Source organism: Sodiomyces alcalophilus, assembly GCF_042370955.1.
Source record: "Sodiomyces alcalophilus JCM 7366 unplaced genomic scaffold ACRALscaffold_8, whole genome shotgun sequence".
Classification (NCBI taxonomy): Eukaryota; Fungi; Ascomycota; class Sordariomycetes; order Glomerellales; family Plectosphaerellaceae; genus Sodiomyces; species Sodiomyces alcalophilus.
Window position 1 is genome coordinate 989,775 of NW_027263539.1, and position 16,545 is coordinate 1,006,319.

At 54.5% G+C, this 16,545-nt stretch overlaps 6 protein-coding genes across 6 annotated transcripts; 3 read left to right on the forward strand and 3 right to left on the reverse strand.

The window, feature by feature from the left end:
- Nucleotides 1–5: 5 nt before the first annotated feature.
- On the forward strand, nucleotides 6–2,715 carry ACRALDRAFT_2112212 (uncharacterized protein; the record flags this gene model as incomplete). Its single annotated transcript, XM_071023566.1, has 5 exons — nucleotides 6–296; nucleotides 362–1,153; nucleotides 1,206–1,364; nucleotides 1,424–2,320; nucleotides 2,395–2,715. The coding sequence occupies 5 exons, from the start codon at nucleotides 6–8 to the stop codon at nucleotides 2,713–2,715; spliced, it is 2,460 nt and encodes an 819-aa protein (XP_070871634.1).
- A 1,095-nt stretch (nucleotides 2,716–3,810) lies between these two features.
- On the reverse strand, nucleotides 3,811–5,472 carry ACRALDRAFT_2112673 (uncharacterized protein; the record flags this gene model as incomplete). The annotated part of the gene is made up of 1 exon (XM_071023592.1): nucleotides 3,811–5,472. One exon carries the CDS (start codon nucleotides 5,470–5,472, stop codon nucleotides 3,811–3,813), a length of 1,662 nt encoding a protein of 553 aa, XP_070871635.1.
- Nucleotides 5,473–8,349: 2,877 nt separating this feature from the next.
- ACRALDRAFT_2029801 (uncharacterized protein) lies at nucleotides 8,350–9,629 on the reverse strand (the record flags this gene model as incomplete). Its single annotated transcript, XM_071020617.1, has 2 exons — nucleotides 8,350–8,727; nucleotides 8,829–9,629. 2 exons carry the CDS (start codon nucleotides 9,627–9,629, stop codon nucleotides 8,350–8,352), a joined length of 1,179 nt encoding a protein of 392 aa, XP_070871636.1.
- A 665-nt stretch (nucleotides 9,630–10,294) lies between these two features.
- Nucleotides 10,295–12,461, reverse strand: ACRALDRAFT_1065706 (uncharacterized protein). Its single transcript, XM_071017203.1, has one exon. The coding sequence runs from the start codon at nucleotides 12,402–12,404 to the stop codon at nucleotides 10,770–10,772; it is 1,635 nt and encodes a 544-aa protein (XP_070871637.1). The 5' UTR covers nucleotides 12,405–12,461; the 3' UTR covers nucleotides 10,295–10,769.
- A 418-nt stretch (nucleotides 12,462–12,879) lies between these two features.
- ACRALDRAFT_212998 (uncharacterized protein) lies at nucleotides 12,880–13,243 on the forward strand (the record flags this gene model as incomplete). Its single annotated transcript, XM_071023988.1, has 3 exons — nucleotides 12,880–12,886; nucleotides 13,032–13,093; nucleotides 13,136–13,243. The coding sequence occupies 3 exons, from the start codon at nucleotides 12,880–12,882 to the stop codon at nucleotides 13,241–13,243; spliced, it is 177 nt and encodes a 58-aa protein (XP_070871638.1).
- Nucleotides 13,244–13,305: 62 nt separating this feature from the next.
- ACRALDRAFT_2112266 (uncharacterized protein) lies at nucleotides 13,306–16,525 on the forward strand (the record flags this gene model as incomplete). The annotated part of the gene is made up of 3 exons (XM_071023569.1): nucleotides 13,306–14,212; nucleotides 14,278–14,375; nucleotides 14,429–16,525. 3 exons carry the CDS (start codon nucleotides 13,306–13,308, stop codon nucleotides 16,523–16,525), a joined length of 3,102 nt encoding a protein of 1,033 aa, XP_070871639.1.
- Nucleotides 16,526–16,545: the final 20 nt, after the last annotated feature.

Here is a 16,545-nt window from a genome sequence, read left to right on the forward strand (position 1 = left end):
TCAAGATGCCCGGTGCAATTCTCTCAAACGGCGACAGTGTCCCGGCGGTAGCCGAGTTTGCCGTCCTGCTTGACGAGCTCCTCGCACACGCCAACCAGACCAAACCGGCGTCCATCGACCCGGCACTCCAAAAAGCCGACTTTGGAGATCTCGATGGACGGATTTCGGCCATGTTTGGGAGCGAGACTTCTGGAGATCAAGAAACCGGCACAGCGGACACTCCGCAAAAGAGAGACAAGACACGAAAGTTCGCAGTCATCGAGACCGCCGTGCGCAATCTATTCGGCAACCTGATCGTACGACTCAAGCCCCCATAAGCTGGTATCCAAGCTGTGTGAAGTTAATGTGTTTCTCTATCCAGGCTACCACTGCGATCAATTCTCCAGAGTTTGTACGGCTTTGGAATTTACTGGATCTCGTGTCGATTCTTTCCGACGATGAACACTGCGATCCTGCCCTCCTCTTCTGGTTGATAGAAGAGATGCTCGACAGCCAGACCATCGCCCAGTGCCAGAAGGTCTTTGACTATCTCGAGTCGCGACGCGAAAAAATCACATCGAATCATTTCAGGCAGAAGCATCTAGTCATTCTCCGAAGTTGCAATGAACTCCTTCGCCGGCTTTCTCGCGCAGAGGACACGGCTTTCTGCGGCCGAGTATTCATATTCATGTTCCAGAGCTTTCCCCTCGGTGACAGAAGCTCCGTCAATCTTCGAGGTGAATACCACGTCGAGAATGTCACTGCATACGACAAGACGGAGCCGGCACCAGGGGAAGCTCAGGATAAGATGGAAATCGACAAAGCGTCACCTCCTCATGCGAAGGCGGTGAGCTTTGATTCTTCCAAGCAAGCCCCTCAAGACGAGCTCCTAAGAGCGGACGTGCTCTATCCTATATTTTGGTCACTACAGGAGACCTTTAGCCAGCCAAGAAAGCTATTCGAGTCCGAGAGTCTAGCTGGGTTCAAGCGGGGACTTGAAGCAACAATGAAGATGTTCAAGGCTGTGCAGGACGAACAAGAGGCGAGACCACCCAAGGGCTCCGGCGAGAGCAGTGGGACTCTGAAGAGGAAGCGGGAGCCTGGTGCGGAATCAGACTTAGCCAGCGCCTTCAATCCGAAATATCTCACCAGCCGCGACTTGTTCGAGTTAGAGGTATGCTTGCTTCCCTCGCCCTTCAGGTATCGGCCGCTGACAGTATTCTCAGATCAGCGACTTGTCGTTTCGGAGACATATCCTGGTTCAGACTTTCATCATCATCGAATTCTTACTCTCTCTGTCCCCCAAGGCAAAAGAAAAGCTAGCATCTATCAAGACGCCGAATAAGTCGGTGATGTACCTTGACCAGGTTCTAAGTGATGAGGATGTAAGCGGTGTTTTTCTTAATCCCCAATGGTAAACTTAGCAACGCTGACATACTTCCAGGTCAAATGGGCAATCGACATGAAGAGGACCGTTGAGGACAGTCTGAAGTTTGGCGATGATGGTCCCCAATTCCACCGGATGGTCGATACCGTCCTCTCGAGGGACAAGAACTGGGTCCGTTGGAAGGCCGGAAACTGTCCGTCGATCGAACTGCCGCCTCTGCCAGCGCAAACGTGGGCAACCGCACAGGAAGAGCTCCACCGTCTGTTCCGAAACAAGCGGCTGCGCCCGCCCATGGGTTCCTTGCCGCTAGATTTCATGGAAGACGGTGACGACCAACAGGCGCTGGCGAGGCTCAAGGCTGTAGACAGGTATGAGCTTCCGGAGCTTGACAGTTTCAAGCGGAAGATTGCAGACGATGATTTCGAGATTGAAATGCCCACGACCGAGGAATCCAAAGCAGCGGCTATTGAGGCCAAGGCGAGCAAAAGCTGGCGGGCATTGCGAATCGCGGCCAAGACGAAGCTTGGGCTCTTTGATAAGATCAACGATCCCGACAAAATCGAACCCATCTTCGGAGAACTGGAAGACCCCGATGCTGGCCCTGCTGATGCTGAGGATGCTGTCCAGAAGGACAATGTACCTAGCGATCGGCGGCCCATCGTCGTCACCGGTCCACCAGGCGTTGGGAAGACAGCGATCACGAATCGCCTAGCGGAGCGGCGGCCGGGCGCATTCGTGCGCGCCGCCCGACACACGACACGGAAGCCCCAGGAAGGCGAAGGATCGGCTCAGGGCTTTCACTTTGTCGAAAAACAGGCCTTCAATATGCTGAGAGACGGGGACGTTCTTTTGGAGTATACTACCGTGGATGACGTCGACTATGGCACGAGTCGAAAGGTCGTCGAGAGCATCACGGCCGGCGGCAGAGTACCTATACTCCACTTGGATCAAGAGGTAAGGCGTTCTGCCAAATGTACAAGCGTCGACATATTCAAGGAGGTTGTAAAATATGCTAACAATCTATGCAGGCGACTCAGCAAGTGCGCGAGTTGGGTTTCGATGCGCGCTTCGTCCTACTTCTGCCGCCGAGCAAGGAAGTCATGGAGGAGCGGCTGAAGAAGGCCGGTAGAGACGACGACAGCATCCAGTCCCTGCTCAAAGCGGCTGGCCCTTATCTGGCCGACGACTCGACTCTGAAAGAAGGTTGTGATCTCGTCCTTGTCAACGATGAAATGGAGACTACCTTCGAGAGACTTGAGAAATTCATCTTCGGCACGAGTACAAGCGAAGAAGATCGACCAGACGGTCTACAGCAAACAAACGGAGAGCCGGGCGAAACCCTCTCGTGAGGAGTCGACGATGAAGCCGGCAGAACGTGCTCCTGACTTGGCATATTTCCCTTAAGGAGTAGCAACCGTGCCGAGCGGCGACGGCCCGCACGATGCTCGACGGAGCAGTAAATAGTGGACGAACAACGGCCGACGGAGATGCGCCATGTTGAGTCACAAGCCACGACATCTCGAGGGATGGGTAGAGACAATTGGAGACGTAATAGCTGCGAGCCTAGACGATAGACAAGATGAATTGATATGATACCCTTTTACCGGCACCTCTTGCGACCCCAACATGATTTCCGTACTTTGTTACAATCAAGTTTCTAGGTAACTACTTTTTTTCGCCGCTAGCTATATAGCTGTTCCCAGGGCGACTATCTAGGTACGCAAGGAAACATGCCGTCGTCCCAAATTTGGTATCTTTGAAATGCAAGATCGCATATTTCGTATAAATGGAAGAAGAAAAAAATGTCCATGTATATGCAGATGGAGCCCGACACGCGTAATGCGAGTATAACAAGCGTGAAGGTATTCGCATCTCAACCACGCCCGCAAATCCTCCTCCTCCTAAACATTTCAAGATCACAACCTCGTATATCTGCTTCTCTCTTTGGCTGTATCTTCCAAACAACAGACAATATATGTTCTCTCGCATCTAACCTCTCTCTTTCTCTCTCTCTCTGTGTGTGTCTGGGTCTCTTCTGTCTGTTGTCTTTCGGTTTTATTTCCAGATTCTCTGGAAATTGTATATGATGATTCTGAGAAGCAAGACAATACGATGCGTCGAATGGGGTGGCAAAAAAGCAGAATAGAAAATTGAAGAACGTGCCTCCACTCTGAGATGACGGCGGTAATAAAATGGAGTGAGAACAGGTGGTTGCCATGAGCGATATCAGAGGATCCTGCAACCGGGACGAAGCCTGGGCCGTGTGTTAGTAAGATGGTTTCCGTAAGAGGAGGACTGCCGAGAGAGATCCGACGCGGTGCATCCTGGACTGTTGTCCGGGTCGAGAACTGAAGACCATGCCCAACAGCCAACCCCGAAGATGGGTTGCGTGTGCGTGCGGAAACTGGGTCGAGTCCGATGAGAGATTCCACGTGCGTAGTTACTTACCAAGTCGCCGTCTCCCACTCTATGGCCCAGCGGCAGCATAGTTTGAGTCTCTCCCTTACGCTCGTGGTTTCGAGGAGCTTGTATTTCTCGACGTCCTTAATGGGTAAGATGCTCGCAAACCACCAAGGAAAGCGTGCGCCGTCGTCCGGGCATTCTCCGTAAATGGCCAAGATGCGATTGGCCAGCCACGGCACACTCTTCTGTCGCATGCGGTCGACGAAGGCGACAGCAAAGTCGAGGAGCTGGCGGGTCGACATCCTGTCGAGGCCGTCCGCTGCATGTGTGATACCCGAAATTCCGGGCTCCCCGGTCTGGTCAGACGGGGCGTCCTCTACCCTACTTCCGGCCTGGGGCTGCGTCTCGGCCACCTCTCTGTCTTCTTCCTCGGCGACACACACGTCATCTATTCGCTCGATCTTGGCAGCCGTATACCCGTCCAGCGAACCATGCCTTTGAACCCTGAAACGAGAGACTCCTACGGTCTCGATGAGACTGCGGCCATCCTCAAAGTATTCGGCATTGACGATGCGCAGCACAGTACCGCACGGCATGAAAGGCATGTCGTTGGCGTGATACGGACGGCAGGGAAGTACCATGCCAAACATCCTGTTGCCGTCCAAGGCGCGTCGTATCATAAGCCTATACCGTGGCTCGAAGACGTGGAGGAAGGTCGGCATCATGGGAAACGCCAGGGTGCATATGAAGAGCGGCATGTCGAATTCGCAGAGGGCATTCCGTGCCTCAAAAGCCAGGACGTCGCCCCTGGCCTGAACCGCATCCGGCCAATAGACATCGATGATTTTGGAGAGGCAGTCGTTGGAGGGGCACGACTTTTTGTGGAGCAACGGGCTAATGGACAGCCCCCTTCGGCAGATGGGGCACAGGAGCGCGTGGTCGAGGACGCGATGAAGGCATCCGCGGCAGAAAGTGTGGCCGCAGACGGTAGTGATGGGGTCGTAAAAGATGGCATAGCAGATTTGGCAGTCCATCTCAGTCCGAATGGTCTCCTTGAGCATGGTGAAGACGGCGTCGTCGGCTCGCAGTGTCGCGTCTTCACCGGCGGGAGAGACTTCGTCGTAGGAAGCTTCGTTCTCGTATTCAAGTTCGCCCGCCTCGATCATGGAGTAGGTGGCAAGAAGCCGACCACCGGGGACAGCGCGCGATTTGATGTTGTGCTCGGCCAACGAACTCAGGCCAGCCACCGCCCAGGGGTCCTTGGTCACGACATGAGTGGTTACTTGGCCGGTAGCAGCAGCGGCCTTGGTCCTGTCCATCACGTCCTTGAAGTGGTCGATGACCTTGGAGAGAACAACATCGGTCGAGCAGTCGCCGATAGCGTGCTCCTTTCCACATTCCGAGAGAGGACAGCGGAAACCTTGAAGCCTGTTGGGCGTTGCGGGATAGGTGATGTGCTCCCGAGTCCGAGGTTCCGGCAGACAGCCTCGACAGAGACTCATCCCACATGGCAGGGTGACAGGATCGCGGAGAGGGTAGGAGCAGACCCTGCATTGGATCAGGCGGACGATGCCGCGAATCTGATCGGCGAGGAATAGTGATTCCGGGGTCCCATGGTCCTTGTCGTCGGTGGTTTCGTCATGAGGCTTGGAGGTAAGGGCAGACGGTCTGCTCTCAAAGACCGCCGACTGATCTGAGGTCATCGGGCCGTGCGAGGCACCGTCTTTGGGTGGCCACGCGCAGAGAAGCCAGGATGGGCGATGCGATTTTCCCGGCGTGTAGATTTTTGATTTCTATTTTTACTTTTGGTCCCAGCGGAATAAAAGTGGATGAGATCCCAGCGACGGAGAAGGTCCCCCGTGAATGAAAGGAATGCGGGTGATGTGAAGAGCAGATATCACTAGGTCGTCAGTCGACTCGAGTGTTCCGAGCGTCCTGACTAGGATCCTGTGTTGTCGATGCGAATATAAGTATTCGAGTGTCCAGTCAAGCTTTGTGGTTGAGATGCAAGATAGCGGCCCAGTCAGAGACATGTATATGGAGGAAAACGAAACGCAAAAAGAGCTCGAGTTCCAATAGGATGCCAGGCAGGCTCCAGAAACCGAGATGCAGCTGTGCCAGGAACCTCAGGAGAAAGGGGCGGAGCGCAGAGACAGGCGCATATGCGCAGGATAGTGGAAACGGAGCTGGTTACATAGGAAGTCGGAGGGATGTATGTGGAGTTGACCTAGAAGAAAAATGATGTCGGCGAGACCGTTGAGGTGGGTTATAGTGTGGAGCGTTTAAAAGAGCATGCGTCAAGACGAGAGTGAAGTACGGATAAGGTGGGAGGCGGGAGGAAGTGCGTGAAAGTCAAGTGGACGGATAATGGATGCCATGACACCGAGAGACGAAGAGAGAGGGTTCACCGTATGAATCGAGGGTCCTGCAGAGAAGCAATCGACTCGCCTACAGGTACAGGCGATGTGGGGAATGGCGGGGAATGCGAGGGGACGAACGGATTCAGAGGGAGCGGCCCAGTGGCCATCAAGAAGAAGATGATTCACGATGGCCGTCTCGATGGGTACGGGTGGTCAATATCGGGAATGTGGTATACACGGAGATCAGGGTGAAGGCGGGGCAGGAAAAAAAAAGAAAAAGAAAAAAGTGATGAGGTCAATCAATGAAGAAGAATCGGTTAAAGCAGAGGGTCCTGACCCAAATCTGGAGCACCCTTTTCCCCTTGGGACGCTATGAACGTGTCATTCCATCGTCCTTTCGGGCTAGCTCCGCACTACTAAGGATAAGGGTACTAAATAATACTTCGTACTCTTGCACGATACCTCCATTCTAGTATCTACAAAACTTCACCCACCTCGATGCACGTGTTGTTTGGCCTGGTTTGGCCCTGACACATGCATTCCACGGGAGCCATATCGCTTTCATCCTGCACCGTCGCGACAAGCTCAAAGTCAGTACTGCATCATACAACACCCAAATACCAGGGGATTACTCGTGCTATAAGCGTGTTTGGTTTAAACGGCCGGAGCCTGCCCTGTCGCGTACCTTGTAGTCGGCGAGATGGCTGGTAGCTTATTGACCTCGTGTAATCTCATTCACGCCGTTCCCCTTCGTCTGCAGTACTGAAGGTAAGGTACCCGCATTGGATAGTTTCGTGCGTGGTACCTTGAATAGGTAGACTCGGCCGTCTAGCTTGAGCTGGTCGGTACCTTTTATGGAACTGTATCGTTGACGACATAGATTTGTCTTCCCCAGGAACCGCCCAAACACATTACCACCCAGAAGCCTACCATGCAGTATTTGGGATACCTCGTATCTCGTACCGGCCTGCTTCAGCTCGTCAGTTGGCCTAACACCGACAATAATTCGCCCCTATCTGCTCCGTATTTCGTATTTATGGTAGAGGCTTGGTCCGAGCTGTCATCGTTTTTATCCTGCGCCGGGACGGAATGACGACACTAACTCAACAAATCACTGCTTAATCACACGGACAACCTGGCATGGCCGGAATAGGAGGTACGGATGATAAAAATCCCGCTAGCTACGTCCAGACTACGGGGGCGTATTTATACCCCGGGTTCTTGGTAGTCGTCTGAGGTAGCTGCCACGCCAATGACATTGAAGATGGTCAGTCCGATCTCCTCCTGGGGCAACGCCATAGACTAGGCGGATCAATGCGCCGAGGATGTCTGCGAATGCCGGTCGGTGGACTCTCTTGCTCTCGTCAAAGCCAGGGTAGTTAACGGTAAGATGTAAGGCCTTGGTGGCGTGGTAAAGAGCCGTGGACAGGACGACAGATAAGAAGCAGGCAGCTTCCTTCTTCCAACCGGCTCTCTGCCTCCTCGCCGGACTACTAACTAGCCAGGAGAGACAACTATTCGCAGCTTCATATCCATACATCCTATCCTATAAGCCTGCATGATGCCGTATCTGCTCCTGATAGGTGAGTGTTTCCCCCCGGCGTCGATTGCTCAATGACAGACTGAAGATGTTGAGTCTCTAAAGACACCAGTTTTCCCGGCTCACGGCGTCGTCTTTTCTAACAGCTGACAAGGAGGCATATGCCACTCGGCTCCAAAACCGAGGATTCGCCAGATGTATGATAGGCGGCTACCTCCGTCGGCCGCCCGCCTGGTAATCACCACACAATCTAGGCTGTGGCGAACCAAGAGAAGTCATACAAACCCGATGACATGCCCTACATTACATACACCTCGGCATTGTCTGCCCGCGAGGAGAGGTCCAGGGAGTGTGTAACGATATCGTAACCGGATTAGACAGGAAGTAATCTACGGATGCTATATTCCCATCCTTTCAAAGGACCTATATTCAGTCTTGAGCAAAAGACAATGGGCCAAGCTGACAGAGAAATAGACCTGATGACAAGGGCCATAGTCGAAGACATTAACGATAATGGTAACGTTGTTGACAGAGACAACAGACAACATAGAAACAACGACAGCAAAGTCGAACCGACCAATATAGTGTAATCAGAATAATCAAAGGCGCTGCTGTATTATAGACTGTACAGAGAACAACGAACGATGCAACTCACACGCTTTGCTAGGTCCCAGGCAACTTCACGCCAACCGCCCCTGGCTGGTAGTGGGCTGGCTGCTCAGGGCCAATCTCCGCCCAATGTTTCCAAAGCACACGCAACTGCAGAACAAAACGCTCAACATCCAAATACCCGCCTCCACCGTCTCCCTCTTGGCAAGCCCGCCGAAGCTCAGTGGCATATCGTATATCGGACTGGTGGATGCGTTCCGGTGTGGCGTTATCGGCGGCGTGGGCATGATATCGGGGTTGATGCCCAAAAGCACCGCCGACCCAACCACTCCCACCGCGGCAGAGAGGAGGAAACCCGGCTTGGAGCGGTCGATGAGGTACCATAGGAAAGGGTTGGCGAGTGCGAGGGTGAGAGATGCTTGGAGAGAGGACGTCCACGGTAGTCGTCGCTGCGTGTCCCGGTTAGATTAGTGATACACTCGGAGAGAGACCAGACCAAAATTGGAAAGGAAAAAGGGAATTGTTGTGAATGGGCTGGGGTGCGACGTACAATGGCAAATACAATGCCGACAAAGGCACCGATGCCGCGGACCATGAGAGTCCAGTCTGTGCCGCGGCTGCCCTCGCCGTCCGCCGACTCGTCCCTCCTTCTTTCCGCCACTACATCATCGTCTCCGAATGCTTTCTCCCATACGCCATCGAACCACGGGAGCAAGACACCCAAAAGCACGCCGGCGACGCCCCAGGAAACGAGTATTGTCCAGTTCTGTCCGGTATTGATAATACCGTCGACCGAGAGCGCCCTCCACTTCTGCCCATCGTGCAGCCGCGTCACCAAGACACCGTACCCCATGCCCAGGAGAAACAAGAGGACGATGCGTGAAGCGAACATGCATGTCAGCGCGGCGGCCGATTTCGGAGCGGTATGAATCGTGGTATAGGGGTTTCCAAGCGACGAACGTCTTCGCCCGAGGGAAGAACGTTGCCTTATGACCTCGAACGTGGCGTCGTCGAGGTTGGGCCGTCTCACGGGCGTCTGGGCGCCGGTCCCCCATGGTGAATCAAGTTCTTCCCTGCCGAACCTATCTTTACTTGATGACAAGGGAGAGTATATCCAGGAGAGGGTAGAGCCCGTAAGGTTCATGACGCTCTGCGTGCGGCTCAGGGAGATCGGCTCGGAAGGCGTCGAGGCGGTGAGGCCGTTGTTTTGCGAATTGGTCATCGGAGCATCCGACTCGTATTGGGAGGTAGGGGAGGGAGAGCGGTCATCGTGGGACGTCGATGCGTCCGAGTTGTTTTGGAATGGTCGGCGAGGCACGGGTCGCAAGAGAGGAGGCCCATCGTCGGACATGTTGAGCTGGCTAGTGACTATAGTTGCGAATGTTGTGTGTAAACTGGTCGAATTGGAGGTGTGACGAGGTTGATGGCTTGTTCACTGGAAAGAGGGGAAGGGGAGGAGGGGAGGAGGAGGTAGGTATAGTATTTGTAGTTGAGGATCGCGGAGGCGTTGGACAGCTGGAACACGAGCAACAAATTCACATGCTAGCGTTACTGGAGGTGTCTAGGAAGTCACCCTGTAGTGGGAGCTCCACTATTTCCTAGCTACCTGCTACCTACGAAGTAGATAAGGTCAGTAGCCTGGGGAACAGGGAACAATAGTACCCCGTCGCTGACACCTGCCGCGATATATCTCCCACATGACTGGCCGAATGGGGAGGTTGAGCAGCTCTCCCTTGGTCTGATTTGCGGGCTGATGAGTTCGGTGGGACACGAACTACCGGCGAAGGCACAGTGGATGTGCTGATAGGCCGCCTCCCTGTACACTACGTTGTAAGGTGGCATCGGCAGGCAAGCATCGTCATGTACCTACATGGTAAGTGACCTGAGAGACGCGCCACTTCGTCAGACAGGTAGGTGTTCGTCGTCCGAATGCAAAGGCAGGCTCAATCTACGGAACATATTACGAACACAGATCATCCGAAGGTTAGGTCAATGGGCAATTAGCTACCGTACGATGCCAAGTCAACCTAGCTACTCGACAGGAGACTCCCTTACCTCAGGCCAAAGCCAATGCCCCACCATTACGACCTCACGTCTCCTAGGTAAGTGCTTGCGTCTGCGTATATACTCTACTTCGTAGATGACAAACGACCAGACCAGAATGTACCTTCCGACGTCGCGATAACATCCCGGGCGTCAGATTCTTAGACTGCGGGGTGCTGCTGCACACTACGCCACGCTCGAGCATACGCTACCGACAGCAACGGGCGCCTTGGCCGTGAATTGTTTACCAATCAAGGTCAACTCGGGTTCCGAGCCTGCCCGGTCAAGGCAAGAAAAACGCGGGTTATGAAACATTGGTAATAGTTGGTGACATGGTATCAAGATATGAGTAGGTGAGCTTCCCGTACAAGCAAAGTAGCCCCGCGAAGCCATCTCTGGACATGCTGCCCAACATGTAGTCCAATATCTCCCCCTCCTCACCAGCTCCCTACTCCTCATTTCCATCCTCATCGCCATCTTCGCTCGAGTTGTCCGTCTCGTCTTCCAGCTCATCCATCTCGTCGTCGCTATCGTCCAAGTCGTCCGGTCGGGGTATCATGGCAAACGCCGCTGTGCACGTGATTCGGTTGTTCGTCTCGTATGTCCCCAAAAGGTTACCCACTTGAGGAGCTGCCGGTGAAGCTTCGGGTGTCTCCTGCTTGTCCGCTTTTCCGGCCGTACCCTCCTTGCTGCGCGACAGTAGTTCCTTTGCACTGAGCTTCCATAGCCGCACCTTGCCGTCACTGCTCCCACTGACAACGTAGAAGACCGTCTCGTCCTGTTCCTCCACGCGCACAACGTTGAAGTCCTTGATCCGCCCGGTAACACCGGCTTCCTTGCCTCCAATTTGGGCCACCAGTTTGGAGACGGGGAGCCTTTGCTCTTTGGATGTCGACGACGGAGGTCGTGTCAGGTCTTCCTCCCGGGTCGAGCAGAACAGTATCCTTCCGTCCTCCGTCGATACGGCGATCAAAGTCGTCTCGCTCTCGTCATCCACAGAGACGTACTCGAAATGGTGAATCTTCGTGCGCGCATCGGGCATGACGCGGCACCTGGGAAGGCTGTCCATCCCGAACACCACAATGTCTCGGTCAAACCCCACGGCGAACTCTTCGCTCTCCGCCGTCGTACCCCATACCACTTTTCTGCCCTCCCCTGTCGAGTGTTTTCCTTCGCCAATATCCTGAAGCATCTCTCGGCTGAAGTTGAGCACGGCCGCCTTTTTCCCCGTCAAGAGGTTCCACAGACGAATAGAGCGTTCGCCCTTGCTGACGCTGATGAGCAGCTTCATGCTAGGGTGGACGGCAAAGTCGTTGACACCCGCCGGCGTCCCTCCAAGCGGAGCCGTGTCGCCACTCGGCCGGCCTTGAGCTTTCGGTATCGGCACCTTGATCGTGCTCATGGTCTCCCAATTCCTCGTCTTGGCCACGGAAATAGTAGAATCCTCGCTCGAAGAAATGAGCTTGGACCGCGTGGGGAAAACGAGCTTGGTGACGGTCGAATCGTGAGGATTATAGGCACCCAGTTCCCTGTTCTTGGAGTTTTCGAGAATGGGCCGCAGACCGGCCGTGGACATCTCGTCCTTTTCTCGACGTTTGGGGGGGTGCGCGGAGAGAGTATAAATGTTGATTTTCGAATCGGTGCTGCCCGAGGCCAGCAGGACCTTCTGCTCCTGTCCTGGGACTGGGTTGCTCGGCGGGGAGAGCGCAACGCAGCGAATGGCCGAAGGATGCGCATTGAACAAGAACGTGTCGGCGAATTCGACTTTCTCTTCCGAGGTCACCGTGGCTAGTATTCCATGAAGTACACGGTCGTAGGAGCCGGTCACAATTTGAAGCGTAAGGCCGTCTGTAGTAGGTCGCTGGACTTGGGACTGAGACTTGGGCTGGGGCGTAGGCTGAGACTGTTTTGGCTGGGACTGCTTTGGCTGGGACTGCTTTGGCTGAGGCTGCTTTGGCTGTTGGGATTGGGATGTCGATCTTTTGGACTCCAAAGCTACAGTTCCTTTTGCTTTTTTGGAGCGTCCAGTACTTCCGGCAGCGTTGCCACCAGAAGTACCTTCAGCCCTCTTTCTTTTTGCCATGGTTGCTGGTGTTGAGGTGATGTCTGTTTGCTGATGGGAAACAGAAATGATCATCACGACTTTCCCAGTAGGTACAGGAAAAAATTAAGATATCTTATCGATAAAAGACCGCAGGTTCTGGCCTACTGTACCTAGGTTCCTTACCTGGTACCGACCTACCCCTGCTTGAGTGAGTGGGGTGAAGATTGCTTGGACCTTATCTCGGTACTTTGTTTCGTTCCCCAGGTACATGACAAAGGGCTCAGCTCACCGTCTAGCTAGGTCCACGTGTACTATCCGTAGTAACGGTCAGGTGGTCAATCTATTCGTGTGAGTATCAGTATGATGTGTCTACGCGATTCTTTCCAAGGCCAGTAAATGAAACGGATGCCTAATTACCTCTTTAAAGTTGCCTTAACTACTATTTTCCTTCTCTGGCTACATGTTGGTACCGGTAAGGTGATAATAAAACCAGCGCGCCCGGTAAAAGTGCGTGATGTACTGTTAGGTATACTAACTACCTAATAAGGTATACCGTACCTGACTCTTAATTATTACACGTAACACAGGTACAGAAGAACTCCTTCCTCCCCTACCTTCCTACCTTCCTTGGCTAACGTGCCTGCCGTTGATATCCTCGCTTGGAAGCTACTGAATACGCTCGTTTAACAGCCAAAAACAACAACCCCTCCTTTCCCAAGACATGTCTTGTTTAGAACTGCTTTGAGCTAATCTTCTTTTCAATGCCGTAGCTGTGCATTGCCGCTCATCTTATGCATATCTTTTTCGGATTCACGATTCCTTTGTCCCTCCCCCACCGACCCTCCTACGCGACCGCCTCATTCTCGAACCCCAATTGACCGACACAACGATCCCCTTAACGGTTCTCTAACACGGCAAGCTCGTCATTCCACTCTCTGAAATGGCTTCCCACGGCCACCCTATGGCTCCGACGGCCCCGCGCCCCCATCAGCCAGTAGTATATGGCGCCCCGATGCCTAGCCATGTGCCAGCAGCCCCAGCCGGCACCTTCGCGCCTGGGACCAAGATCCAGGTCGGTTCCCATAGGGTTGTCATACAGAAGTACCTATCAGAGGGTGGTTTTGCCCATGTGTATCTGGTCAAGCTTCCCAAGCCCTTGGATGGCACAGACCTGGCCGTCTTGAAAAGAGTGGCGGTTCCAGACAAGGAGGCCTTGAAGGGCATGCGCACCGAGGTGGAGACGATGAAGAGACTGAAGGGACACCACCCGATTGTGACCTATATCGACTCCCACGCCTCCGAGCTCCGTGGTGGTGGCTACGAGGTCTTCCTCTTGATGGAATACTGCAACGGCGGCGGTCTGATCGACTTCATGAATACCCGACTCCAGCACCGGCTTACCGAACCCGAGATACTGCAAATCTTCACAGATGTCGCTGAGGGGGTTGCATGCATGCACTACCTCAAACCACCACTGCTACACCGAGACCTCAAGGTTGAGAATGTCTTGATTTTGACCCAAGGTTCGAGAAGACGGTTCAAGCTCTGCGATTTTGGATCAGCCGCACCTCCGAGACCTGCACCCCAGACTGTCGCGGAATGTCGTCTCGTAGACGAGGATGTACAAAAGCACACCACCCTCCAGTACCGAAGTCCCGAGATGGTCGATGTCTACAGAAAACAGCCGATAAATGAAAAATCCGACATCTGGGCGCTGGGCGTGCTACTCTACAAGTTGTGCTATTACACCACCCCGTTCGAGGACCAGGGGCAGCTTGCCATCCTCAATGCGAGTTACAGGTTCCATAGTCATCCTGTCTTCTCTGACAGGCTCAAAAAACTCATCGGTGAGACGCTCTCCTCCCACTTGCGTTCGAGCCATGGTGGACTGATAGCACCATGACTTCCGTAGCGTCCATGCTGCGTGAGAACCCGCAATCCAGGCCCAATATTTACCAGGTCCTGCGAGAGGCGTGTGCCATGCAGGGCCGGGACGTTCCCATCTCTGATGTTAGTGTCCAGTACCTCCGCTCGGAGGGCAAGCCAACACTGACCACCCCTAGATCTATTCTGGGCGCGCCTACCAGGAAGCTCGGGTCACCGAGAAGCCTCTCGCGACCGAAAAGCCGAATCCGAGCGCTGTCGTCGGTGCTGTCTTCTCCCCTCCTCATCAGGAACAACCGACAATCCCAGATATTGTGCCCATGAGGAGAGGCAGGCCTCCCTCTACTGCTCACCAGGCTTCCCATCACCTTGTCAAGCCAAATCCCGCTCCTGTCCGTGTGACGAGTGGCGACCCTTTCGCCGCGTTGGATTCGAAACCTATGGCTGCCCAGGGAGAGACTGCAACTGATTCGTCCTCTGGAGCTCCTCCTATCGAGTTTTCTCTGATTCAGGACCATAAAGCCAGGTTCAGCTTCAATTCGCCTACTTCACCCCCCATCAACCAACAGGACGATTTGAATCAGAAAGTAGTCCAACATTTGGCCGACGAAGCGTTTGCGAAACCACAGTCGACCGCTTCTACATTCTCGGTGCCTTCGAGGCCCCGCACAGTCGCGCCGGCCGACGCTACCACCCAGCGGCCGCTGAAACCAAATTCCGTGCCATCGATGAGCGACCTGAAAAAGACCGTGTCTCTTCCAACAAAGAACTCGGAGATGAGTCGGGCATCGGCCATCATCACCAGCAACCCCGAGTTACAGGCCATCTCATCCCATTCTACCCAGAACTACGTGTCCACCGGCACCATGACGACTCCACCTCCCGACGAGAAGCCGCGAGAAGCAATGCCGATCTGGCGGGTGCCGTCCCCTGACCGTCAGCGGTCCACGAGTGCGCCGAGACGTATGGAAGAGCCGAGTCCTCCCATCGCGTCGCGTTCCGAGGAAGACCAGCCTGCTTCTGCACCTAGGAATTTGTCCTCCCAATATCCGATGTCTCATAAACGGCAGCCCTCGTCATCGCGACCATCTCTTGAAGGGGATCGGCCCAGTGCAGAATACATAGGACGTCAGAGGCCGGCTAGCACCCATCTCGAGTCCAGCATTGATTTTCTGCGCGAGCGGCAGATGGCATCGAAACCGATGGTCTCCCCTGGGGTCCCTTTGCCCAGATATACCGACAAGGCTCCCTCTCCCGCCGCCGGGCCTGAGGATGAAATCAACATTGAATCTAACGTTGAGTTCTTGAGGAGCTTGGAGGAGACCAGTGGGAAGAGGGACCGGAGTTCCTGGCACGGTAAACGGCCCAGCACCAGCCTCTCGTCCGGCTCCAAGAATATCTTGTCTGGGAAATTCGGAGAAGCCTTCAAGCGGTTCGAGAGTCATCATCAGTCACCTCCTCTCGCAGCCCGGACTCCCTCGCCAGAGAAGGAGTTTGACCGGCGCGATCTGACTCCGATTGCGGGATCGGAGGCTACCGATGGACGTAGTGATGACGGGCAATCCCTGGCATATGAGGAGAACCTGACACCCGAGATGCGGCGTGAGTTCGAACGGCAACAGCTGATGCAGGAGGAAAGGCGTGTGGAGGCGGCACAGGCTGAATACCGCCAGCGCATGGCGAACAGTGCGCGGGTTTCCTCTGGTAGTCCGGTCCCGCCGCCGAAGCCCGCGAGCGCTGTTTCGAAGGCCATCAGCATCCAGAACCGAGTGCAGAGCCTTCTGGAAGATGGGCAGAAGTCTGGTCAGATCCCACGCACCGCCGAAGGCTACGGAGAGTACGCAGACGCCGCCACAGCCGCCAGCCGTGTCGAACAGCCCCAGGGCCATATTTCGCGAAAGACCATCAGCCGGCCGGCCATGCTCCCATCCAACATGCAAGACACCATGGCGAACAGGCCGAGCCAGCCTGCCATGGATCACACTCATACAACGACGCGTCTTGTACAGGGCGCTAAACCACCCGCGCCGAAGAAGCCGGTCCACCTCAACAACCTTCCTACGGGCGGAGCTGCTGCTCCTTACCCTCGGCACACACAACCTGCCGCAGAGCATCTCGTTGCGTTAGAATTATCGGGCGAGCCAATGTTAGCCATGACGGCCAGCGAGAAGGATGATTACATTCAGGATTTTTCGAAGCGGTTCCCCAGCTTGAGCTCACTTGAGATGGTGGAACGGGACGTTGATGCCGACGTCGGGGACAGGCCACGGAGGTAGGGATTCCTTGGCCGTTATCG